At 38.6% G+C, this 20,916-nt stretch overlaps 1 protein-coding gene across 4 annotated transcripts; it reads right to left on the bottom strand.

Moving 5' to 3' along the window:
• Window positions 1-111: 111 nt before the first annotated feature.
• On the bottom strand, window positions 112-11,260 carry spopla (speckle type BTB/POZ protein like a). Of its 4 annotated transcripts, none has more exons than XM_055015561.1 (12): window positions 11,086-11,260; window positions 9,732-9,919; window positions 7,231-7,348; window positions 6,527-6,648; window positions 5,963-6,114; window positions 5,720-5,847; window positions 4,681-4,858; window positions 4,090-4,145; window positions 3,772-3,894; window positions 2,293-2,435; window positions 2,138-2,191; window positions 112-1,618 (listed from the first exon to the last, which is right to left on the bottom strand). In XM_055015561.1, exons 3-12 carry the CDS (start codon window positions 7,306-7,308, stop codon window positions 1,474-1,476), a joined length of 1,179 nt encoding a protein of 392 aa, XP_054871536.1. In that variant the 5' UTR covers window positions 7,309-7,348; window positions 9,732-9,919; window positions 11,086-11,260; the 3' UTR covers window positions 112-1,473. The 4 variants fall into 4 exon arrangements, with proteins under 4 accessions (XP_054871536.1, XP_023130975.1, XP_023130977.1 ...); XM_023275207.3 differs by having other exon boundaries at window positions 9,837-9,919; window positions 11,086-11,259; XM_023275209.3 differs by lacking the exon at window positions 11,086-11,260 and adding an exon at window positions 10,856-11,043 and having other exon boundaries at window positions 9,837-9,919.
• Window positions 11,261-20,916: the final 9,656 nt, after the last annotated feature.

Here is a 20,916-nt window from a genome sequence, read left to right as displayed (position 1 = left end):
TGTGGATAATAATCACCCTTTCTCAGACTGAAATCCCTTGTGACACCAAGATCAACAATCTTCAGTTACCAAAAAAATAAATAACAAAAACAAACCTGGGACACTTCAGACTGCTGGAAAATGTTTTAATGGGTTAATGCAGGCATTCTTGCAGACAACAACTTCATCTTTTCTGCTTCCAAACAAGGTTTCAACATCTCAACATGACGCTGAATGATGAGCAATATCATGTAAAAATGATGCTACTCTTTAAATTTACAAAATCCTCTGAAGTGTCTGTCACACCACGCTACATACAAGACGGACTGAATAAACATGACAACCCCCCATTCAAACACAGAATAACATTGCCAGTAGAAGTGATGCTCAGCATCCTACAGATACCCAAGCATGTTAGAGGAGATTTTTGCACATACTCAATTCATTTAATTCTGCACAAATATGTCAGATAATTGCAGAAAATAAATTGTTAAAAACAAAATTGGTACTTGGACACTTTCTTTTGACAATAACATGACCATGCATTAGTCTCTCCACTTTTAGTTAACCACAATATATTGAGAATATATAATATTTGCAAGTTGGCGATACTAAAGAAACAAATTCTCAAAATTTAATCTATAACAGTTCACAGACGTATGATCTGGAATATGTCATTCCAATGGGAGACTGAGTAAATACTTCCATATACTTCCAATGTTTTAATATATTAGGGCCAAAGTACAGACACTTTTCTGTCTTACATGTTTTACAAGGATTGACACTGGGTCTTCATAATGGCAGATTACTATTTTCCCCCACAAATACGCAATTAGAACAGACTTTCTTGTACATTGGTCTTCTGAAGATGGTTCAACTGTCATTTACATAGAAATGGTGCCATCAATATGGGGCATACGCATCTTTTAAAAAGTGTAAAGAACTGACCTTGCACTGAAAGTGTTCATGCTTTTTAATGTCTAGTCACAAAACGGGCTAAACATTACAAATATATAATATTTCCCATTTAGTTAAACCTTTGTTACGTTCCTATAGAACTCCATATCAAAATGACTATTCATGGGAACTAGTGCAACCTGGAGGAGGCCTGGTCTTTGTGACAAGGCAGGCACAGAGTAAAATAGACAAAGTACTCTAGAGCAGCTCCAGAGCAATGGCAGATATATTAAGGCCATTTTGAAAATTACAGGAAAAAAAACTGTAGCAGACAGCTTGGCTTGCTACCCGTCCTGAACAGAATTCAGTTGGGGCAGCAAAGCAAGCAAGCAACACCGATTGAACCAATTTTTTTCCAATCCACTGATGTCAGTCTTCCACGTGCCAGCCTCCCCACATTCCTGGCCAGAAAGCTCCACTCTTCTGTATTCAAGTGTGTTCAGTTTTGGTGGAAATAAGAGTGGTACCCTCACTAGTCCTTCCTTTGTAAACCCATGCTTCACACCTCCAGTAAAGTCTTGGGGCACAGTCAGGCAGTCAGGACTGTTTTAGACGCTTCCTGGGAAGACCAAAGTGTGGGCACTGTGCTGAAGCCAGGGCACGAAAGGCTTCGGCTACCAAGTGAGGATGGGACTGGATCATTGACTTCCAGCCTGCAGTCTCCATTATATCTGTAGCATGACTGTAAGCACAGGCAAAATGAAGTTAACACTCACACATGATAATCTGCACATTAAAAATCAATAAACATAAATGAGATTGTAATGACAAAGCAAATAAGGGGGGATTTGATTTGTGTGTTGCACGGTAAACTTGAAAAGGGTCATTAGAGCTTTCTGCGCACATGCATAAACATAAAAATGAGTGCAGGATTGGAAAGCCTTTATACTGCAAATACAATAGATATAAATAAGTTCAACGTTTCAAGGTGTCCTGAAACACTGCACTACATCAGCGGAAAGAAAAACCAAAAGCAACCACCTCCCTTCTTTTTAAAATTCTGCAAATATTCCATTTCCAGGGTTTATCCAGGTATGAGTCTATTAATAACTTGGATACAAAGATATGGAGCTTCAAACTGAAAAGGCAAATAGCACTCTGTCTGCCCGGGCTAAAACAATGAATTCTAATGCATCTGGTTGGCGGAAGAGATAAGAGTGTGTTATTAATCTTGTGTCACATATATCAGCTAATTACATACTTGCTATTCCAGTTCTTTCCATCTTTACAGCCCAGCTGTCTCAGGACACTGCACCTATGGCAAGGAGATAAAAAGGTAAGCATTCAGGGCTGGTAAACAGAAATGGCAGCAGGAATTTATCACTGGAGTTTTTTTTTTCTTTTTGCGATACTTGCCTGTTGATAAAATCTATGGCTTGTGCTTTGAGCTGCTCGGCACTGTGCAAGTCAGCCAGGATGAGGGTGTCGGCCACATTCTCCACTGAAAGGCTGTTGCACAAGGCCTCTTCACACATGACCTTTAAACGCTCCAGAGCATACTGGGGTGGAGGGAGACAGAGAGCAGCGGTTACAGTCTGGACATAAAGTAAATCCCCACGGTCTAAGGTTTTGTCTCAACTATTCCAAAGCCACACAAACCCGCTGGTGCAATCAGTTACTGAAATTCATAATGATTACATCTCCTCTGGGAAGAGAAAACAAAAAATGACTAGGATCCGAAATGTTTTACCAGCAAGCTCCTGCGGTGTGTAATTTCAAGAAAAAAAATTGGATTCACACATTTTACCATGGGATTGCTATTCCCAGGGGTGATGTAATCATTACGATATGTGATAGATCACTTAAGCAGTGAGTAGGTTCATTCTGAAGAGGCAATTAAGGTTGTCCCTCAGTATACTTTTAACTCTTCAGCTAAAACTCATCCATCAAAACAATAATAATGATAGACTTAACTCATCTTGAATGAGCGTATCTACGCGTTGAATTGGTGAAAGATTGAAAAGATTTAGGAGATTATAATAGGATCTATATAAACATCCTCAACTTTTATGTATTTGCCTTGTCGTGCACTATGCTGTTATCAAGTTAGACCAAAACAATGCCTAAAATACTGTTTCTTTGTCATAAGGTATACTTTCCCACTTTAATAATTTGATATTTCAGCTACACAATAACATTTCCACATCAAGACAATAGTCAACACATTTTTATTACCGGCACAGGCTACGATAGAATAGAAACAACATCATAAACTGCCTTCAAGATGACTGTTGTCTGAAATCAGCAATTTGAAGGGCTGCATTTAGATTTACAGGTGGCATGTTTGTGCATTCTATCTGCTCTAAAAATGTGGTGAGGATGGGGAGACTAGAATAAACAAAAGAATGATCGACTATCAATACTGAAATCATGTCACATTAGATGCAGGCTAACAGCTGCATAATTACAGAACAGACCACATTAGCCCTTAAGCCTCATTGACTTACATACAGCGCTATCTCTCCACTCACTGAGCAGTTGGAGGCTCCAAACACTAAAGCAAGGTACATTACCGTCCATGGCGATACTGCATCTAACAACGGTTTCAGCATTACTGTTTGTGTTTAAGTGACCAATGCTATTGCTAACTTGACACCTTGCAGCAAAACAGCCAAAAATTAAACAAAAAATCCCTTTGACAACAGCAAGTCACCTTGTAAATGCAAGTTTAAGCTGCTCCATGTATAAATTACAAATAGAAATAATTGTGCAGAATTGCCAATTACTACAAATATGGACTTAAATATAGAAGAGTATTTTTCTGCCTTTAAAAAGCAACTAAAAGTAGATGTTTGATCAAATATGAGCCAAAGTGTCAACTATTTAGGTACATACTTTATCTGCAGCTGCCAGCAAATTGTCTGCCATCTTCTCCAAGTTGGGGGCTTTCCCTGTATAGATGAAGCCCATCATTTCCTTGAAGACATCTGGATCCACATCACTGATGTCAACACGGTTCTGCAAAAAAAAAAACAAAAGGGCAAGAGGTTTTGTTGCTGCAACTGAAAATATGGATGCGATGACTTTGATTACCACTGTGTTAGAAAGACGTTTAATTTAAAATGTGACAAAGCATTCTAGTCCTGAACTATGCAGGGTGTGCAACAGTAGTAGTAGTTAAAGGAAGATGTAAAAATAACCAGTTATTCATACCTTTTTACTCTCCTCCATTTCATGTTCAAACATAGCATTAAAGACTGGCGACCTCGCTGCCAAAAAAAAATCAATAAATTATGTTTAGTCAACATAATATATAATCAGTTCACCAAATCAATCATCAGTTCTCACCAGGACCTTCCCCTATCAATGTCATGTGACAAAACACATTACCAATTGATAAAACAGCATGAAAAGATACAAAATCATATACACTGAATATTTAACATTATTAAAATGCTGCTACATCCATATTACTGCCATTCAGTATTTCCCCTTTGAACACTGCAGCTGCCACCATGTCCAATTGAGATGAGCTGCAGAAAAGAACCAGCCTCTCACTCTCCTGGATCCTATAGTCGTCTGGGCCAAGCAAGGCCAAGCAGGGGTAGTGGAGTGGATTAGCACCCGCTGCAGAACTAGGCCGCTACAAATCAAGGCAGAAAAAAACAGACCCTCCATAGCCCTTTGAGGTACTCTCCATAGGAAGCCATTAAGAAGAGGCATACATGCGTCTTCCTCTGGCCATTTTGGGGCTTCTGTGCTGGCTGCTGCTTGCTAAAGTTCCAGGGGCTCGGAACATCTCACCTGCAAGGATGGATTTGTGGGCTTTGAACTCCTGCCCTCCCACATAGAGGCTGCAGTCTGTGAAGCGTGAACACTCCCACAGGTTCCCCAGGTCATCAGACAGCTGACACTCCGGTACCTTCAGCATGTTCATGTTGGACTGGCCCGAAATGTTAACAGAGTCCTGGACAACGCTCACCTGTACGTACATTGTAAAGAGAATAAACTGAAGCTGTCGCATCAAGCCACAACACACTCATAAATTCAGCAACAAATATAACTTAGAGAATTAGAGAACAATCCAATTTATGTTTAATTTGCTCCTTTTAAAGACGTATTTTCCAGAGTAGGGAACCTAGAGTGGAAGGGACTGTTTGCAAAAACACAACCACTTGAAACCAAAATTAATTAACTTGGCTGACACACTTAATTGATGAGAAAAGGCTTTTTGTCTTTAATTTGAATGTAATTTGTTTATCAAAGTGGCAATTTCCCTGAAATCGTTGAATCTTGCTGGAACTGCTGGCTGGCACACACTAATCCTGGCAGTATTCAGCCAAGTGCATTTAAATCAGAATTCATCGACACCTCATTTCACTCGTCCCTTGAAAGAACCTTTTAGGAGACGTTTATTCTTCTTGACACACAGAATTCAATTATTTCGAAAACAGACGGCATGCAAACGATGTAAAAATGGGGAAGGCAAATCTCTTGCTAAAAGCTTAATGTCATTTGAAACAAATCCCAACGATGCGGTACACTTCAGCATACACTTAGGTACAAACTGATCATGACAAGAATTAACAGACTCCATCTGTTGAAGGTAACAGTATTTGTATAAAGGCTTCTATACAGCAGGGGTCTGATTTTGATTTGATGTTATTCAATGTATGCAAAGTATGCCAAACACAAGACACCAGCACATCAGTAATATGTTACTGGTACATAACAATAGAAATAACAGCTTTGTGTCATTTTGCAGTTTTGGTGAATTTAGAGCATTAATGAACAGGCATCATTAATTTGAGGGATAAAAGGGAAGCAGTAGTATAACACTTACCTCACAGAACAGGGTGAGCTTGTCATCTGGTAAAAGTCCATTAGCTTCATCAAGAAGGAAATCTCTTCTTATAAATTTTTTGAAGCCCCAATCTTTGCCTTGGACAAATCTATATGCTCTTTGGCTTTCTGTAACCAAAAGAAAAAAATAATGCTAAGTCTTGCTATTGCCTTTGGTATACATGGTATAAAAAGGAAAATAAAACAACTGGATATAATGCCCTTTCTGATTGCTTGTACTCACCCATTGCTTTTGTCTCCTCTCTTTTAGCGTTCAACAAAGAAAACTTGAACTTTGCTCTGACTTCACTTTTTGGACAGCTAACAAGAAGTAAATACAATGACAGATAATCTTTGCTTTCATCGTCAAGTCCCTTTGGATTGACTCGCAGACACCTAGGAAGTAAACACAAAACATCGCACATCAGTAATCTTACAAACTCAAGAAGACAGTACTGCTTTTATCACTTTTGTCAAGACACAACACTATGACAAGCCTTTAGGGGTAATTTTCTCTTGCTCTGAGATGCTGTGTGTAATTATCACTTATGTGCAGAGTTCCCACACTAAAGCAAAACATACAGACTTTTCAATGACATTCATGTCTGTGCTTTGGGAAATTCAATAAACTTGACATGACAAAATTGGATAATACAGATAAATTGAAACTGCAAAAGTGCGTAAGTACGAATGTGAATTTCCAAAACTGTGAAAGCCTTGATATTTTCTCAAGTTATCAATGATTTAATGACCAGAGAAATCTCGCAAATAAATGAACAGTTTTAAAAAGATTAACTTGAATACTAACCATTTCATTTTGTCATTAGGGCCAGAAGAGAAGGTTGAGCTCTTCAACACTTCTCCCATTTCTTCTCTGCAAAAACTAAAGTTGTTTATGGTCCACATGTATGAAAACTTCACAACTTTGACCTTGGAACAAGGACAAGACACACAAATATCCATCAGAACAAAGCTTATTTGAGTTTCAGATAATTTGCACTTAATAATGAATACAAATTAGTACTGTAAATTTACCACATACCAAAACAATATTTCTATAGTACAATAGGTCTAATTTTAGAGCGAGAGCTTGCCTCCACCTGAAATTACGGTGATTTGACATTCTGAAATGTCACAGTAGGAAAATCACAGGTGTATGTAATAAACTTAATGACTGTTGAATTCCATTTAGCAGCTTCAGTTTCAGGATCCTGATGCTGTGTGTGTTGGCTCACTGTCACAGCGATCGACTCAGAACACTTACACCGAATGGAGACATGATTAATTTCATTAACACCTGTGCTTTTCCGAACATGACATGTCATACTGTCTGCTGTGAAAAGGCATAAAAAAAGGAATAGTAAACATGGGAATATGAGCTCATGAGAAAATACAGGGGCATAGGGTGCCATCAGCTATATAACGAGCTGCATTTAAATCTAAATGTCAGTAGTATCTCAAACTAAATCTATTCTTTCACCCTTATATGCTGAATATGATGCATGCCCATACCTGTGTGTAACACCAGCTCTCTGCCACAGGTCCACTTGACATCTCCCCAGGAGGAGGAGGGGTGGGAACCCGTGACATCGCCGGCTTTGTGGTACCACTCACTCACGTCCTTAAAGCACTAATTGTTCCAAGGAAACAACAAGCAACATTATTTTTTGCACAGAATTAATAGCACATATCTCACCTATTTGCCAAGGTTTTCAACTGCCCTAGCAATCTGAATTAAATGAATTGGAATCTGTTCGTAGTCTGATTGTGATTAACGCCGGACTGCAACCTAAAGGAAACAAAGCGAAGCATCTGCTTAAATATAAAATTAACTAACAACACAACTCCTGACATTTTACAGTTCCTAATTATAAGGCCATTTAAATGCACATGCCAAAAGCTTAAGCAAAGCTGTTCTCAACTCAAATCACTGCAAATATAATATCATCAGAATAAATTAATGAAAACAAACCAAAAAATAAAAACAAATAATTGGCCAATCTATCAATGGCTCGGCAGACATGGTTGTTAAAAAAAAAAAATGCTTCTAAAGCCAAGAATGCATATGTGTAGCCAATATGTTGACTCATGTCATCGGTGTCAGAACAGCCCACCCTGAAGCTGGATTTATGGACTGCCAGAAATGCATGTTGAATGATTGGACAGTGTCAGAAACCCCATCCTTCTGACGTCAGATAGGAGGTTCTGTGTTACTCTGCCAACTGACAATTCTAAATTAACATCTGCTTCACACTATCACCGGCTAATTATCCATGGCACTTTTCACACATACAAGACAACACTATAAACACTAACCTAGGTAGACTGACTGAAATTGCATGCCATTACACACAACGTCCCCTATGGCCATGCCGATCAACTACAAACACATTTGTGGTTGAACAATACATCTTAAGATCTACTTCAGAGAGACCATTATCCAGCCCCAATACAGAGCAGAGAAACCTAGGTGCTATAATAGCCACTAGAAATATTATTAAATGAACTTTTGAAATACCACCAAAATAAATAGAAAACTGAATTAAACAACACACGCACAGCATGAATTCTGACAGTGAAATTCCAAAAGGTGAAAGTGGAGCTGTCTAGGTAAGGGAACAGATTGGTCAACCTCAGCATCCTCAGCTCCACCAATAGCAAGCCAAACAACAATTAAATAAACAATTCCAAGAGCTCAACAATGATAAACTGTAATGCTAGCACATGCTCCTCTCCTATACATAAAGGGCATTAATGCTAGATAGGTTTTGGGCCTGGCATACTACTAATATACTACTAATACATTTTCAATGTGTGAGTGAAAAATATGAACTCTTCACATTACACTGCAAGCACAAGGTATATCTACAATAGGTTATAAAGAACATAACTTTATGTATACTCACTGCAGCTTAAAGCCTGAATTTCAAATTACACATTGTGCCAGATGCGATGAACTTGCTAAGCACAAGTTAACGCGCACAGATTTTCTCAGAACTTTGATATTATCTTGGACTAGTTTTGAACATGAGCAGAGGAAGGACACACATGGATAGTTACTGTGATCATTTAACTGGAACCACAGAATGGGAAAACAACTGCTCAAGTCACGCTGTCGATCAACTGTTGCGGTGAATTTGGTACTAACTAAACAGTACCAGTCAGTAACCCCTGGCCATCAAGTCTATGCAAATTTTGTTAAAAAGGGAAAAGTAAAGTACCATGACAGTAATGGGAGATCTTTGCAAGCAAATTGAACCAGCACAAGTTCTACGACAGCAATATATACACCAATGCCAACACAAAATCTGGCATGTTTACACAGGTGTAATGCTGATTATAGCTGAGTCACACTGTGTTTTACACTCTCAACTCACGTGACATTAAGAGTACACATCCCCTTTTGGAGTGTCAAGACATTTAGTTTCATCTTTCTCATTAAGTGAAGTTAATATAAAAGCCTTGTCATAACCTTCTATTAGGCCACCCTGGTAAGGTATCTCTATTTACTCTTAAAAGGGATGAACTTGGGTCAGAATGTTGACTACGTCTTGACAACACGCAAATAAATCTTTTTATGTTGTGTACACAAGCAGATTGCTTGCTGCACAAATCACAAAAAATACAGCGTCTCATAATATGGAGATGACACTCATGAACTACTGTTGTTCTGCTAGCTCTTTCCTGGAGGTGTACTTCTTTCTGTATGAATGTACTACCATGTGAACCCCTGCTTCCCTCAGTAAAACTGACCTGGCCACATATGCAATATGACTGACTTGCTTCGTTTTGTGTGTGGGCCAATGGTTTACAGGATTTTTCATTACTTACACTGAGTTTTTCTCTCATTTCTCTCCATTTCTAAAATCCAGTTTGTGAACAAAAATATTTGGACTGGACAAAAATCCATGCAAGCAGATACTTTAAAGTACATTTGATGTCTTTGCTTATATGTTTGTATTGTCAATGAAGTGCACAAAATCTCGATGAACAGGTAAGTTGACTGTACACACCTTTGCTTGCAGTGACTTCAACACTGCTGTAACTGAAACAGCTTTAGATTAATATGAAATCTGAGCTATGCAGCATCAGCAATGAATTCAAAACCTTCTCATCACCTCTTGAAGGGCTGAAATGTACAAGGATGGAGTTTCTCTATGTTATCACAGGATCCTTCATGGCCCCATCTTCATGCTACACTCTAGAAAACACAAAGATAGACATTAGGCCTTGAAAATGGATCTGATCAAGCTATGTAAAAGTAACTGAAGTGTCACTACGTCACTGAAACATCTGGGAATACAGTCACATACTCGAAATAAACCACAACATCCATTAAGGAATAGTCTATAAAGTGACACCAGGAAATTTGAGCGTTCAAATCACTCAAAATGCCACGTAATTAAACAATGAGTGCATCAGTTGACCTGAAAATAACAGATTGTTAGCCCACATTGTTAGTTTGGGTTTTAGCTACTTTGTCGTGCTAAATGTTAACAGAAATATCGTAAAGCATCGTGAGTGAGTGCCTGGACCACAAGTCAGTCAGTTAAATTAGCTAACTCGGGATTCACCTGCAACTTTGTTTGGCTAACACATTAGCCGGAGTTTTGCTACAACACGGATGCTGCTATGCGGTCAGGCATATTAACTAGCTAGTTTGCTTTAGCCGAAAGTTAAATTATCGTATTTGTACTTAGCCTATATGCTATTCGGGATGTAAACGGGTGAGACTACCCAGAAATTGCTACACAAAAAAATACGAAATCACAATAAAGCAACATCTCCATGTTAGCGACACATTAGCTAAAGTGTCAACACTAATTTCCTCACCACCATCAACAGCGCTCCATTATTAATCGTCCTTTAACATTTAGCATAGTTTACATAGTAACAATCATTCAAAAGGATCATCATTAGTCTGCCAATTTTGTCTGCAATACGTATCCGGCTAACCTGAGCTAATGTTCTCACTAGCAAGATTAATGTTAACTTCACTTTAGCCTTTAGACCGCAAATACAGCGATCGGCTAGCTTAACACTCAACATGTTAGCAATAAATCTGTCCGCATACTAGCAAGCAGCCTTACATTAGTTACGTTACTCCTCACTTGCAACACAGACTAGCAAAGGATACCTCAAGTTAAATCGGTAACGTGATGTTTAGACCCCGCATTACCCGGTGTAAAACAAAGGGCCTTCCCAGATCCATGTGACAGGATGCTAACTACCCAAGCTAATGTAAACCCTCACGTTTTGGTACAATCTGCTGGTGGGAAAACAACGTCGGCTAACTAGCGGCTAGCCAAAGCTAATCTCTGCACTGACTGCTCACAAAAAGTTTAAAATGACGTGATGACGGCGTACCTTTCAATTTCATACTCCCACATCTATCGAATAACGCATGTAGCTTTGTGTTACACTTGCTCCTTTCACCGTCCGATACTTTGAACTCTTTTTCATTCAGTCTCTTCACAAGGTTTCTTTGTCTAATTTATATGTGCTAGCTTACAGTTGTCTAACTGGCTGGTAGCTTCACAGGCTAGAGAATATAGCTACTGCGCAGGCGCGAAGTTTGGATAACATCCTGCTCCCTCTCATACAGTCTATGCTCTCAACCAATGTGATGATGATAATAATAATAATAATAATAATAATAATAATAATAATAATAATAATAATAATAATAATAATAATAATAATAATAATAATAATAATAATAATAATAATAATAATACACACGATCACTAAAATGTTTAAAGATTAAAAATAGCATTATCTCATAAAAGCAGTATTATTTTCTTAGTTCAAGTGTAGGATATTTGATCTGATGTATAATTACATTTTAAAAACAGGCAACGGAGATTGCATTAGAAATATAGATCTAATTGAACAACCTCAGTGCAACAAAAGCGAATATTTTAGTAAGATCCCATTCTTTTAAAGTGGCATATAATAGTATTAACACCTCTATTTTTCATAGCTGGTATTATTTAGTCGTCACTGCAGTAGCCCTGGCTATGGTCATGATCCTGACCAAAAGCCATACATGTATGCATGTAATATGCCACTTTCTAAGCACTGTTGAAACACTACTTTGACATATCTTCACTAACCTCCTAATGCTCCTGTACCCAGTGATGATAAGCAACCACTTAGATTTACTCAAACACTGTGAACACTTATGTATAGTCTTGACATACTTGTAATATTTCCATTTTACTCTGCTTTATGCTTCCACTATTATACAGTGTTTTACTTTTAATTCTATTACATTTAATAGTAATGCATTAGATAATGTAACCATTTTTTTTGTAAATAACACATTGTCAAAGATTGTGGTTTCCGATCTTTTTGACCACTGACATTGTACAAAAAACAGCATTTAGCCAGGCTCACATTTTAAAAGGCTATGAGTTGTTAACAGCTCCATAAAGTAGTATTTTTCCCTCTAAGCTTCTTACATGCTTTCATTACAAAAAATGTTTAAATCATCCAATATTCCATAAATCATCTCAGTGTTCCTCAGATTTATGTGCTGTCCCTGTGTTTAAAGATGCACATAAAGTAGTTCAAACTAGCTCCACCTGCAGCAGCTACAGCAGTAATGTGGCACACTGATGCTTCACTATTAATAATCTAACAATGTCATATATAATAACATATCAGCCAGAGGGACTAAACTGGTACTTTTACTTTATTACTTCACTTACATTTTGCTGCCAATAATTGTGTACTTTTACTTAACCTGGATTTTTTTCATGCAGGATTTTTACTTATAATGAAGTAATTTTTACATCATTATATTGGTACTTTGGTTCAGAATCTGAATACTTCATTTTCCCACTGCTTGTACCCGCTCCTACATTCATGAAGTCTCACAATCACGTCAGAATTTGCTCAGGTGATTTACTAACAGGTGGAGCCATGTTGCATTAGACACACAAAAGAGGAAGCTGAGGCATTCACAGATGCTTTTACAAGCTTCAGAATGATTAGCACTGAATACCTGCTTCATCTCTTTGTCCTATTTAATTGACCTAAATAGCATTAAGTGAAAATCACATGTAAACACCTTAGTAAGAGTGGTCACAGGTAAACTCACTCCATACAATGATGTATATTACTTGAGGTTGTATTTTGGGGTCTGAAGTTTCTGTCCTGTTTGCTTTGAGGTAATTAATTCTTAACCCTACATAACATCAAATACCTTGCACTGTAAGGTTGTACAGTTAATGCAAGATGATCCAGTTTTGAATCATTTAACATTTGAGTGATATAACACAAGGACATGCTCAGTTTTGTTTTACAATCTAAGTTAATGATTTCTAGGAAAAATAAAAATTGAGGTACTGATGTTTGAAATAAACTATCAAATGTACTCATTCACATGGCACATAAGGGCACATGCAAACAATGGGGCTATTATAGACCTATATAGTACATGAATGTCACAGGCTGGAGAGACAGAAAAAGTGTTAAATAAATAATTTATAATTCAAATAAAGTAGTTTACACAATAGATGAAACTTTCAACTGCCGCTCTTTCTTACTTTTTCTTCTGTCTGCTTCTGATGTTTCTCGTTTAGCAAATACAAAGCAGCCTCTGGTAAGCCATTCTCTGAAACAATGCTCTATAAAGACTCCCTGTAGGCCTGTGATAACTAATTCCCTTTCAGATGGATGGACACTATTCCACAGAATGAGCAATAAATGGCCTCCTCTGCACCAGTGTAGATTCACGGACAAACTGTGGTACAGTCTTTGAATGTTTCTTTTTTTTTTTCTACTGGAGAGTGACGACAAACACCTAAGTCAGTTTGGTTTTGGTCAACTACACTGTAAACACGGCAGTAAAATGTCACATTTTGCTGCCCACATCAAATATCTTTTAATATCACAGCGATGATACACTGACCCATCTTGAAGTAGAAGGGACAGATGATAAGATCACAGTTAAGGGGATACAGGATTCCTTATCGAACATTCAGATCAGTTCAATTTAAGGGCAGGGAATTTGGATTTACTGAATGTGTCCACAGACAACATAGTCCAACAATTCAAAAATAACAAGACTTGAGAAACATTGTTTAATTCTGTTCATCTGCTATTCTTTTAGAAGACACGACATTGGTATGGAGCACAGAGTGGACACCTGGTGCATTACATATATCAGCACAAAAATCTAAAACTTTTTTTGGTTGTTTTACACCAGTTTGATTGTCAGGTTTTCTCTCCATCACCAAGTTTGCATAAAGCCTATAACTTCCAACAACTTTATCTCATTCAGGGTCCAACAGCTGCTAATTCTAGTTCCAAAACCTTCCAGCACTCTGCTCTCTCTGACTGGAACTTACAACAGGATGATCAGAAAAAGCGTCATCCCATTTTCCTGCTTCACTATAAGGTACCACTTTGCAATCATGTGAGCATTGTTAATTTTTACCACCTGCTTTTTATTAATACATATACCACTGATTAATGCTGTATGTTCTTATGTTATTGACATTCTATAAAATTTGGAGTTACATACTGTCCTTTTGCTGGAATTGTAAAAGACAGGTTGTTCCTGACGCATTACCTGGTTAAAAAAATGAAATAACAATGGTAATCATTTTTCTATTCTTGGGGCATATTTAGCTTCAAAATGATTAGCACTGAATACCTGCTTCATCTCTTTGTCCTATTTGATGTATTCATCAGGTATGAATAGCCCTATGCATGAATAACTACTTGAACAATGACTGTGACAGTCTTCTACCTCCAATATACAATACTGTTCTAATTAAGTGAATCTCCAACTACCACAGATATTATTCCTGACAAGTATTCAGTGTCTCCAGTGATGGAGACTGATACAGACAGAACTTATGAGCAAGAAAAAAAGGCTACAGTGACAAGACGGGCCCCAGTGACCTTATCAGAACATGGTCATTCAGATGTCGAGAGGAAAATTGATTTTGACATTAGTCTCACACTTTTTTTCCCTGCCACTGTCTTGAAAATAAAGTCATAATACTGAACAATGGAGCTGGTAGAGAAGCCCAAGATTTCTACTTTAATCTAATTTGATAAAATCTTAGTACCAACATATAGAGGAATAGCAAAATATTCATTAGGTGGAAATGGAAAATAGCTATTAGTTGATCAAAGTATTAGTTATCCTCAAGATTGTTCCTCATCCACTATAGTTGCCTTATGAAAATCACATAAAAGGTATTAATGTGTCATTGTATTCTGTAGAAATCAGTTTGTATAAATCTAAGAAATCATGCAAAACACTGCATGTTTAGGTGGTTTCTTTTATTCTTGTCTACTAACGTCATAAAAAAAGTGGAAAGAGTTGGGTTTCTGACATATTTGGACAGATATAGGCTCCTCATTGAAACAGTGGCTACAGATAAAGGTGACCTACTTGAGAAATCATTTACATTGAACACAAATATAAACATATAGAGTATTCCTCTGTGGAAAAAGTAAGTCCACCTTTTGGTTTGGAAGTTTGTATTGCCCTCTACAACAGAAAGACTTTCTTGTAGTTGTTTTGCATAATTGTCCAGTCTTTGACCACTCGTACATTCAAAAGTCCTTCAGCTGCAAGATGTTACCCCCACAATATTTCAATGGGATGCAAACTTTTTGGACAGTTGCTCTCACAATATCTTCAAGCGTTGTCTGATATCAGGCAGAATTCATAGCTAAATCAATAACTGCAGTTTCTGCTTGACACTCAGTATGAGGTTCTTGTCCTGCAAGACCATCCATGATCAAACATGTCTGCTGTTAATGTGGGCAAAATAAACTCTGTATTTGATTCATCTGTCTAAAGCAAGTTGTTAGGAAGGCCAGAAGGTCTTTGTCTGCCTATTCACTAGCAAACTGCAGCTTTGCTCCAATGTTCTTTATGGACAGCAAAACCTAGTTCCTGGCATGCATCTAATGCTGGTCAAATTTGTGGGATCTCTTTGTGACTGTAGACACAGCACTTTGACACTAACAGCCACAGAGTTATCTGCTGATCATGCAATGAAATTGGGGGGTTTGTGGGTATTTCCTTATGCATCAAAGTCATCCAGTCCCATCAGCTGCTGTAGTGGAATGATTTACTTCAAATAATTTGGAAAACTATTAAAATCTCTTGCCAGACTTGTAGGTACTGTTACAACCCGACTGTCTAGGGTAGTCGGATGGCAACTAAAGAAAGCAAAACTCACGGTGATTCACAGAGTGGAGGGCTGTAATTATTTTGGACAAAGTAGGTTGACAATAAAATACAAGAAGGTGAGGGAATTAAATGAGGATGGGTGCTACTGAAAGAAAAAAAAAGAACAAAACATAACCTAAAGCGAACTTTCCTTAGAAGCTGTTGCTACCCTACTGAAGGAAAATGAAAGATAATACAAAGGAACCTCTTAACCAAAATACAGGGCAGTACCACCCCTAAACTAAACTAACAATGGATTTCTCGATATTTGTGAACACACCGAATTTCAGACCGCGACGGGAAAGAAACCAGTAACGAGACCGGACTGAACATGAACTCTGTGCACAGGTCGTGGAACGGAACCCATCTCTACACCACGCAAGGATACTCTGTAACCACAAGCTGACTGGTGAGAAAACGGTAACGCGCTGGCCAGAATCACCGACTGCGAGCCACCGGTATCCCGCAAAATGCGCACCGGCCGCTGGTCTGCTGACTCACCGGTTAGAGACACCAAACCATCAAAAATGACCGGCTCAAAACACGAACTAAGCTGTTCGCCAGAAAGAGTGTGACAGCAGGGCTCTGACTGGATTATACCTACACCCTTCGGACGCGGAGGACTTCGCTGGGTTTTACGTTTCAGAGCAACACAATCTGCGATGACATGTCCAAGTTCATGACAGTAAAAACATTCACGGCTCTCCCTCTTCGGACTACCAGGGGATACAGGAGAACATGGCGGCAGGTTATGTTCATGCTCACCGGGTTTGTCATCAGTCACGAAAAATGATTTGTGCGTCAACAGATATTCATCGGCGAGAGTGGCACCAGCGGTGAGTGAAGTTACTTTCTGTTCATTTAGATAGATAACTATACGCTCTGGCAGGCATCTCCTAAATTCCTCCAACAACAATAGTTCCCGCAGAGAAACAAAATCAGCAGTTTTGGAGGCCCCACACCATTTATCAAAGATGTCTCCCTAGCAGACTCAGTATAACTCTGATTGGCAGTTTTCCTCCGATTCCTAATCTTCTGCCAATAGGCTTCAGGCACTAACTCATAGGCTCGTAGTATGGCAGCTTTCACCGAATCATAATCCAAACTGGCCTTAAGAGGGAGCGAAGCTACAACCTCCTGGGCTTTGCCATACAGTTTACATTGAATCAGCAACGGCCAAAACTCTCTCGGCCACCGTAGAGCTACAGCAATCCGCTCAAATGTCGCAAAAAAAAACGAATCAACCTCAGCCTCTCTAAAGTCGGGCACAACAGAAACGTACCTACAAATGTCAAACGTGTTTGCAGACAAAGCGGTGGAAGTGGACACTGTAGCTCCATCAGAGGCAGGCAATGAACGAGCAGCTTGAGCCTCTGGCTCCAGTTTACGTAGCCGCACGGCAGGGTCGGCTTCAATCTGAAGTCTCTGTACCTCCAGTTCTAAATGTCTAGCATGCTCCTTCTCCCAGGCCTCCAAGCGGAGACGAGCAAGGCGAACTTTCAGCAGCGGCGCATCCCGCGACCCAGAATTTACAGGCGAAAGTGGATCAAAACGGTATATTATATATACGAATATTGCTAGTGCCATTGTTTAGCCTGATACAAAAATAAGACGAAGCTAGCTAACGTGTGTGCGTGCGTGCACAATTGAACTACAGTTCTTAGACATGTTTTATCTTAATATTTGGACAACCACTGTCATTACAATAAATTAAATCTTTAGTCATTTAATACTCAGGCCTACATTCAGCAGGCCTATATTTTGTGCTAGAGTGACGGATGTTACTTGAAACTAGAACACCAATTGCATGTCAGCATGTTAGCTTCATGTTATGTTAGCTTGTCGGTAAGGGGGTAAATAGTGCTTCACATTTAGACTAACGTTTAGCATGGAAAATAGGACACGAGCAAGGGGTCCCTTCTTCTCTTACCTCAACATACCTGAATTAAAATGTTTTCATATGATAAGCGTTACCCCTTTTGTTTGAACACATGTATAAGTCAGTATATTTAACATCTCAGTTGTGGCTCACCTAATAGGTTGTCAGTTATTGATGGTCTGTCCTTAATACCAGAGAATCCTTTTTGAGAATTTGCTGATTTAAGTTTTTGTGTATACTGTGCAGTGGCGTAGTGGTTAGCACATTTGCCTTGCGGCTAGAAGATTCCTGGTTCACATCCTGGGCTTCCCGGGATCTTTCTGCATGGAGTTTGCATGTTCTCCCTGTGCATGCATGGGTTTTCTCCAGGTACTCTGGCTTCCTCCCACAGTCCAAAAACATGCTGAAGTTAATTGATTACTTTAAATTGCCCGTAGGTGTGAATACGATTGTTTGTACATGTAGCCCTGCGACAGACTGGCAACCTGTCCAGGGTGTCCCCTGCCTTCACCCCAAGTCAGCTGGGATAGGCTCCAGTGACCCTAATGAGGATAAAGCGGTGTATAGATAATGGATGGATGGAATTACGGCCTTGACATACATCAAATAACATCTTGAAACAACGGAGCATGAGAGTTAGGATCAGCAAAGAGAGTCATCCAAAGATGATTTCTTCTCCAGAAGGCTGCAAAGTCCAGTGGAGCTTTATGGTTATCTTGCTTGTGCTACAGACACCATGGAGCTGCTGCACTTCTTCTCAGCCATAAAGAAGCTCTCTCTCAAGCTGAACACAGCTCTGCCTGCCTCTGCTGCATGTGAATGAATTTTAGCTGTGCTGGTCTACTCTTCACAGCCAAACGAAGCCAGATAGACTCTGTTAACTTAAAAAACCAGCTCCTGCCGAAACTGAACAAAAGGTTCAGAAAGTGATGTGTGACAGAAATGCTAGTATGTCTAAGAGTTTAAGACACTTACCTGCCTGTTGTTTGCAGTGTATTGGGAAAAGTTTAGACTGTTCTATGCAGGTTCCAAAACATTTTTGTCATTCTATTAACAAACAAAATCCCTGCTTTATATCTACATTTGTTTACAAAACAAATTGCCTTTGTGTAATTTTTCTATACATTGTTTGTCTAAGAAATGTGCATTGAACTTAGATATTTTATACAGGAGATTCAAATCGAATGCCTGCATTTGATGACTTAAAACATCCACTGGTTAAAAAGTAATTAATACTCTGAGTAGTTTTTGAGAAGAGTACTTTGTACTTTTACTCAAGTATTTTTTAACACCAGTACTTTTACTTGTAATTGAGTACAATTTAAGCAGTGTAACAGTACTTGTACTTGAGTACAAATTTTCACTACTCTTTCCACCTCTGCTAACCGGACAGCTCAACTCTTGAACTGCCACTGAATGCTGCAGGACCAGGCCATTTGAAGTCCACCTGGCATCTGGATTGGCGGAGGTCTTTTTCTCGGACCAATCAGCCTTCAGTTCCTTCGCCGCAGGCGGGGCAAACCATGGAAATATAAGACAGTCAACTGCTCAAGGCAAATCACAGCAGAGGAGGAGGAACGCCGAGGCCCAGGGCCGTAACAGGTACCCACAATAATTTTTTCTGAAGGCCTTAGAGAATTTTTTAGATCTCGGCATGATGACACCACACAGCAAAGACAGAACCAGACCCCAGATGTCAGAGGTTCAAATAAGACACTGTTCACTCCCCAAGGAGATTCTAATCATTAGCAACCAAGAGGAACCTCTGATGCTAATTTTATAGATTTAAAGGCGTGAAAATGACTGCAAAATTTCAGTTTCATGTGTTTCAGGGTGCCAGTCGATCACTGGAGAAATATATGCCTTCGGTTCTATGTGAGTGCATAATGAAGCATATATATATATATATATATATATATATATATATATATATATATATATATATATATATATATATATATATATATATAAATAAACATTTGCTTGAGTCTGAGGGACAGATGCTGAAACGTAACATTCACGTCAGGTTTTTGAGGTTATTGGAAGTATTATTTGCTGTTGGTGTTTTCCTCCAGAGAATAAGAAAAGCACACCATCAAGAGATAATATATGCTCTGAAACTGCAGGTATCTTTAATCAGTACTTTTGTAGCATGATGAGTGTGATCCCAACTCCATGAAATGGCCGTAATTCTGTAGACTGCTCTTAACATTATGCAGAGTATAACCTTGAATCACCTTGCCAATCTAATCACACCGAGAATGTATAGATGATTTCATGAAAAAATATGCAAAGTGGAAAATTAGTCTTTTCTTACATGAAGAGCATAATTTTCCCTTCTATAGCACCAAGGTGTCCTTTGCCTCATCTCAGTGCTCATCAGAATGTGATGCAAGGCTTCACACTTGTTTTGAAATATGCTCATCTCACATCTGTAGCGGTATTCTTCACCAAGAACCATAAGCTGTTTGAAGAAGCTGCTGAAATGTTTAGCAGGCTAATTTAGAGATGCTGGTATGATGAATCCCTGATGCATGTACTAATTATTGTGCTGTTTGTGCAATGAAATTGCCTGATTAATTTTTAACTAATCATGAATTCTTTGCTTTAATTGTTGATATCTTTTCTATGGTGGGTACTTGCTGCTCAAGCTAAATGTTTATGTCAAAGAAAAAGTATGATGACAAACATCACATTGCCTCATGGAAGCCTTTGCTATAAGAATCTTGAAAGTGATATAGTCTTTTAAGACAAGTAAATGACACCAGTCCAATAATGCTTCTGTGTGTTATGGTATTGTAGATTTCTCACTCATGCTGCCGGTCTAATCCATGGACAAGTGTCTGAATAACTCCATACATAATGAGCTCGATCAAAGCGTAATCCATTTTCCCTCACTAACCATGCACACAGCTCTCACAGTAACAACTGCACTGAATGTACAACACAATGTCACAGAGATGACTATACTGTAGACGAACATTGGTAATCCATCCCTTCAGGCACAAAATTTAAATATTTCTAAATAAATGTAGAATTCCACCTTCTGGCTGAAGGTCACCATATTTTCAGTTAATATGTTAAATTTACTGGCTGAAAAAACTGAAACACCCAA

Source organism: Amphiprion ocellaris, chromosome 11 (genome assembly GCF_022539595.1).
Source record: "Amphiprion ocellaris isolate individual 3 ecotype Okinawa chromosome 11, ASM2253959v1, whole genome shotgun sequence".
In the NCBI taxonomy this organism is placed as follows: Eukaryota; Metazoa; Chordata; class Actinopteri; family Pomacentridae; genus Amphiprion; species Amphiprion ocellaris.
Note: the sequence above shows the minus strand (reverse complement) of the source record. Positions and strands in the feature narration are given on the sequence as shown.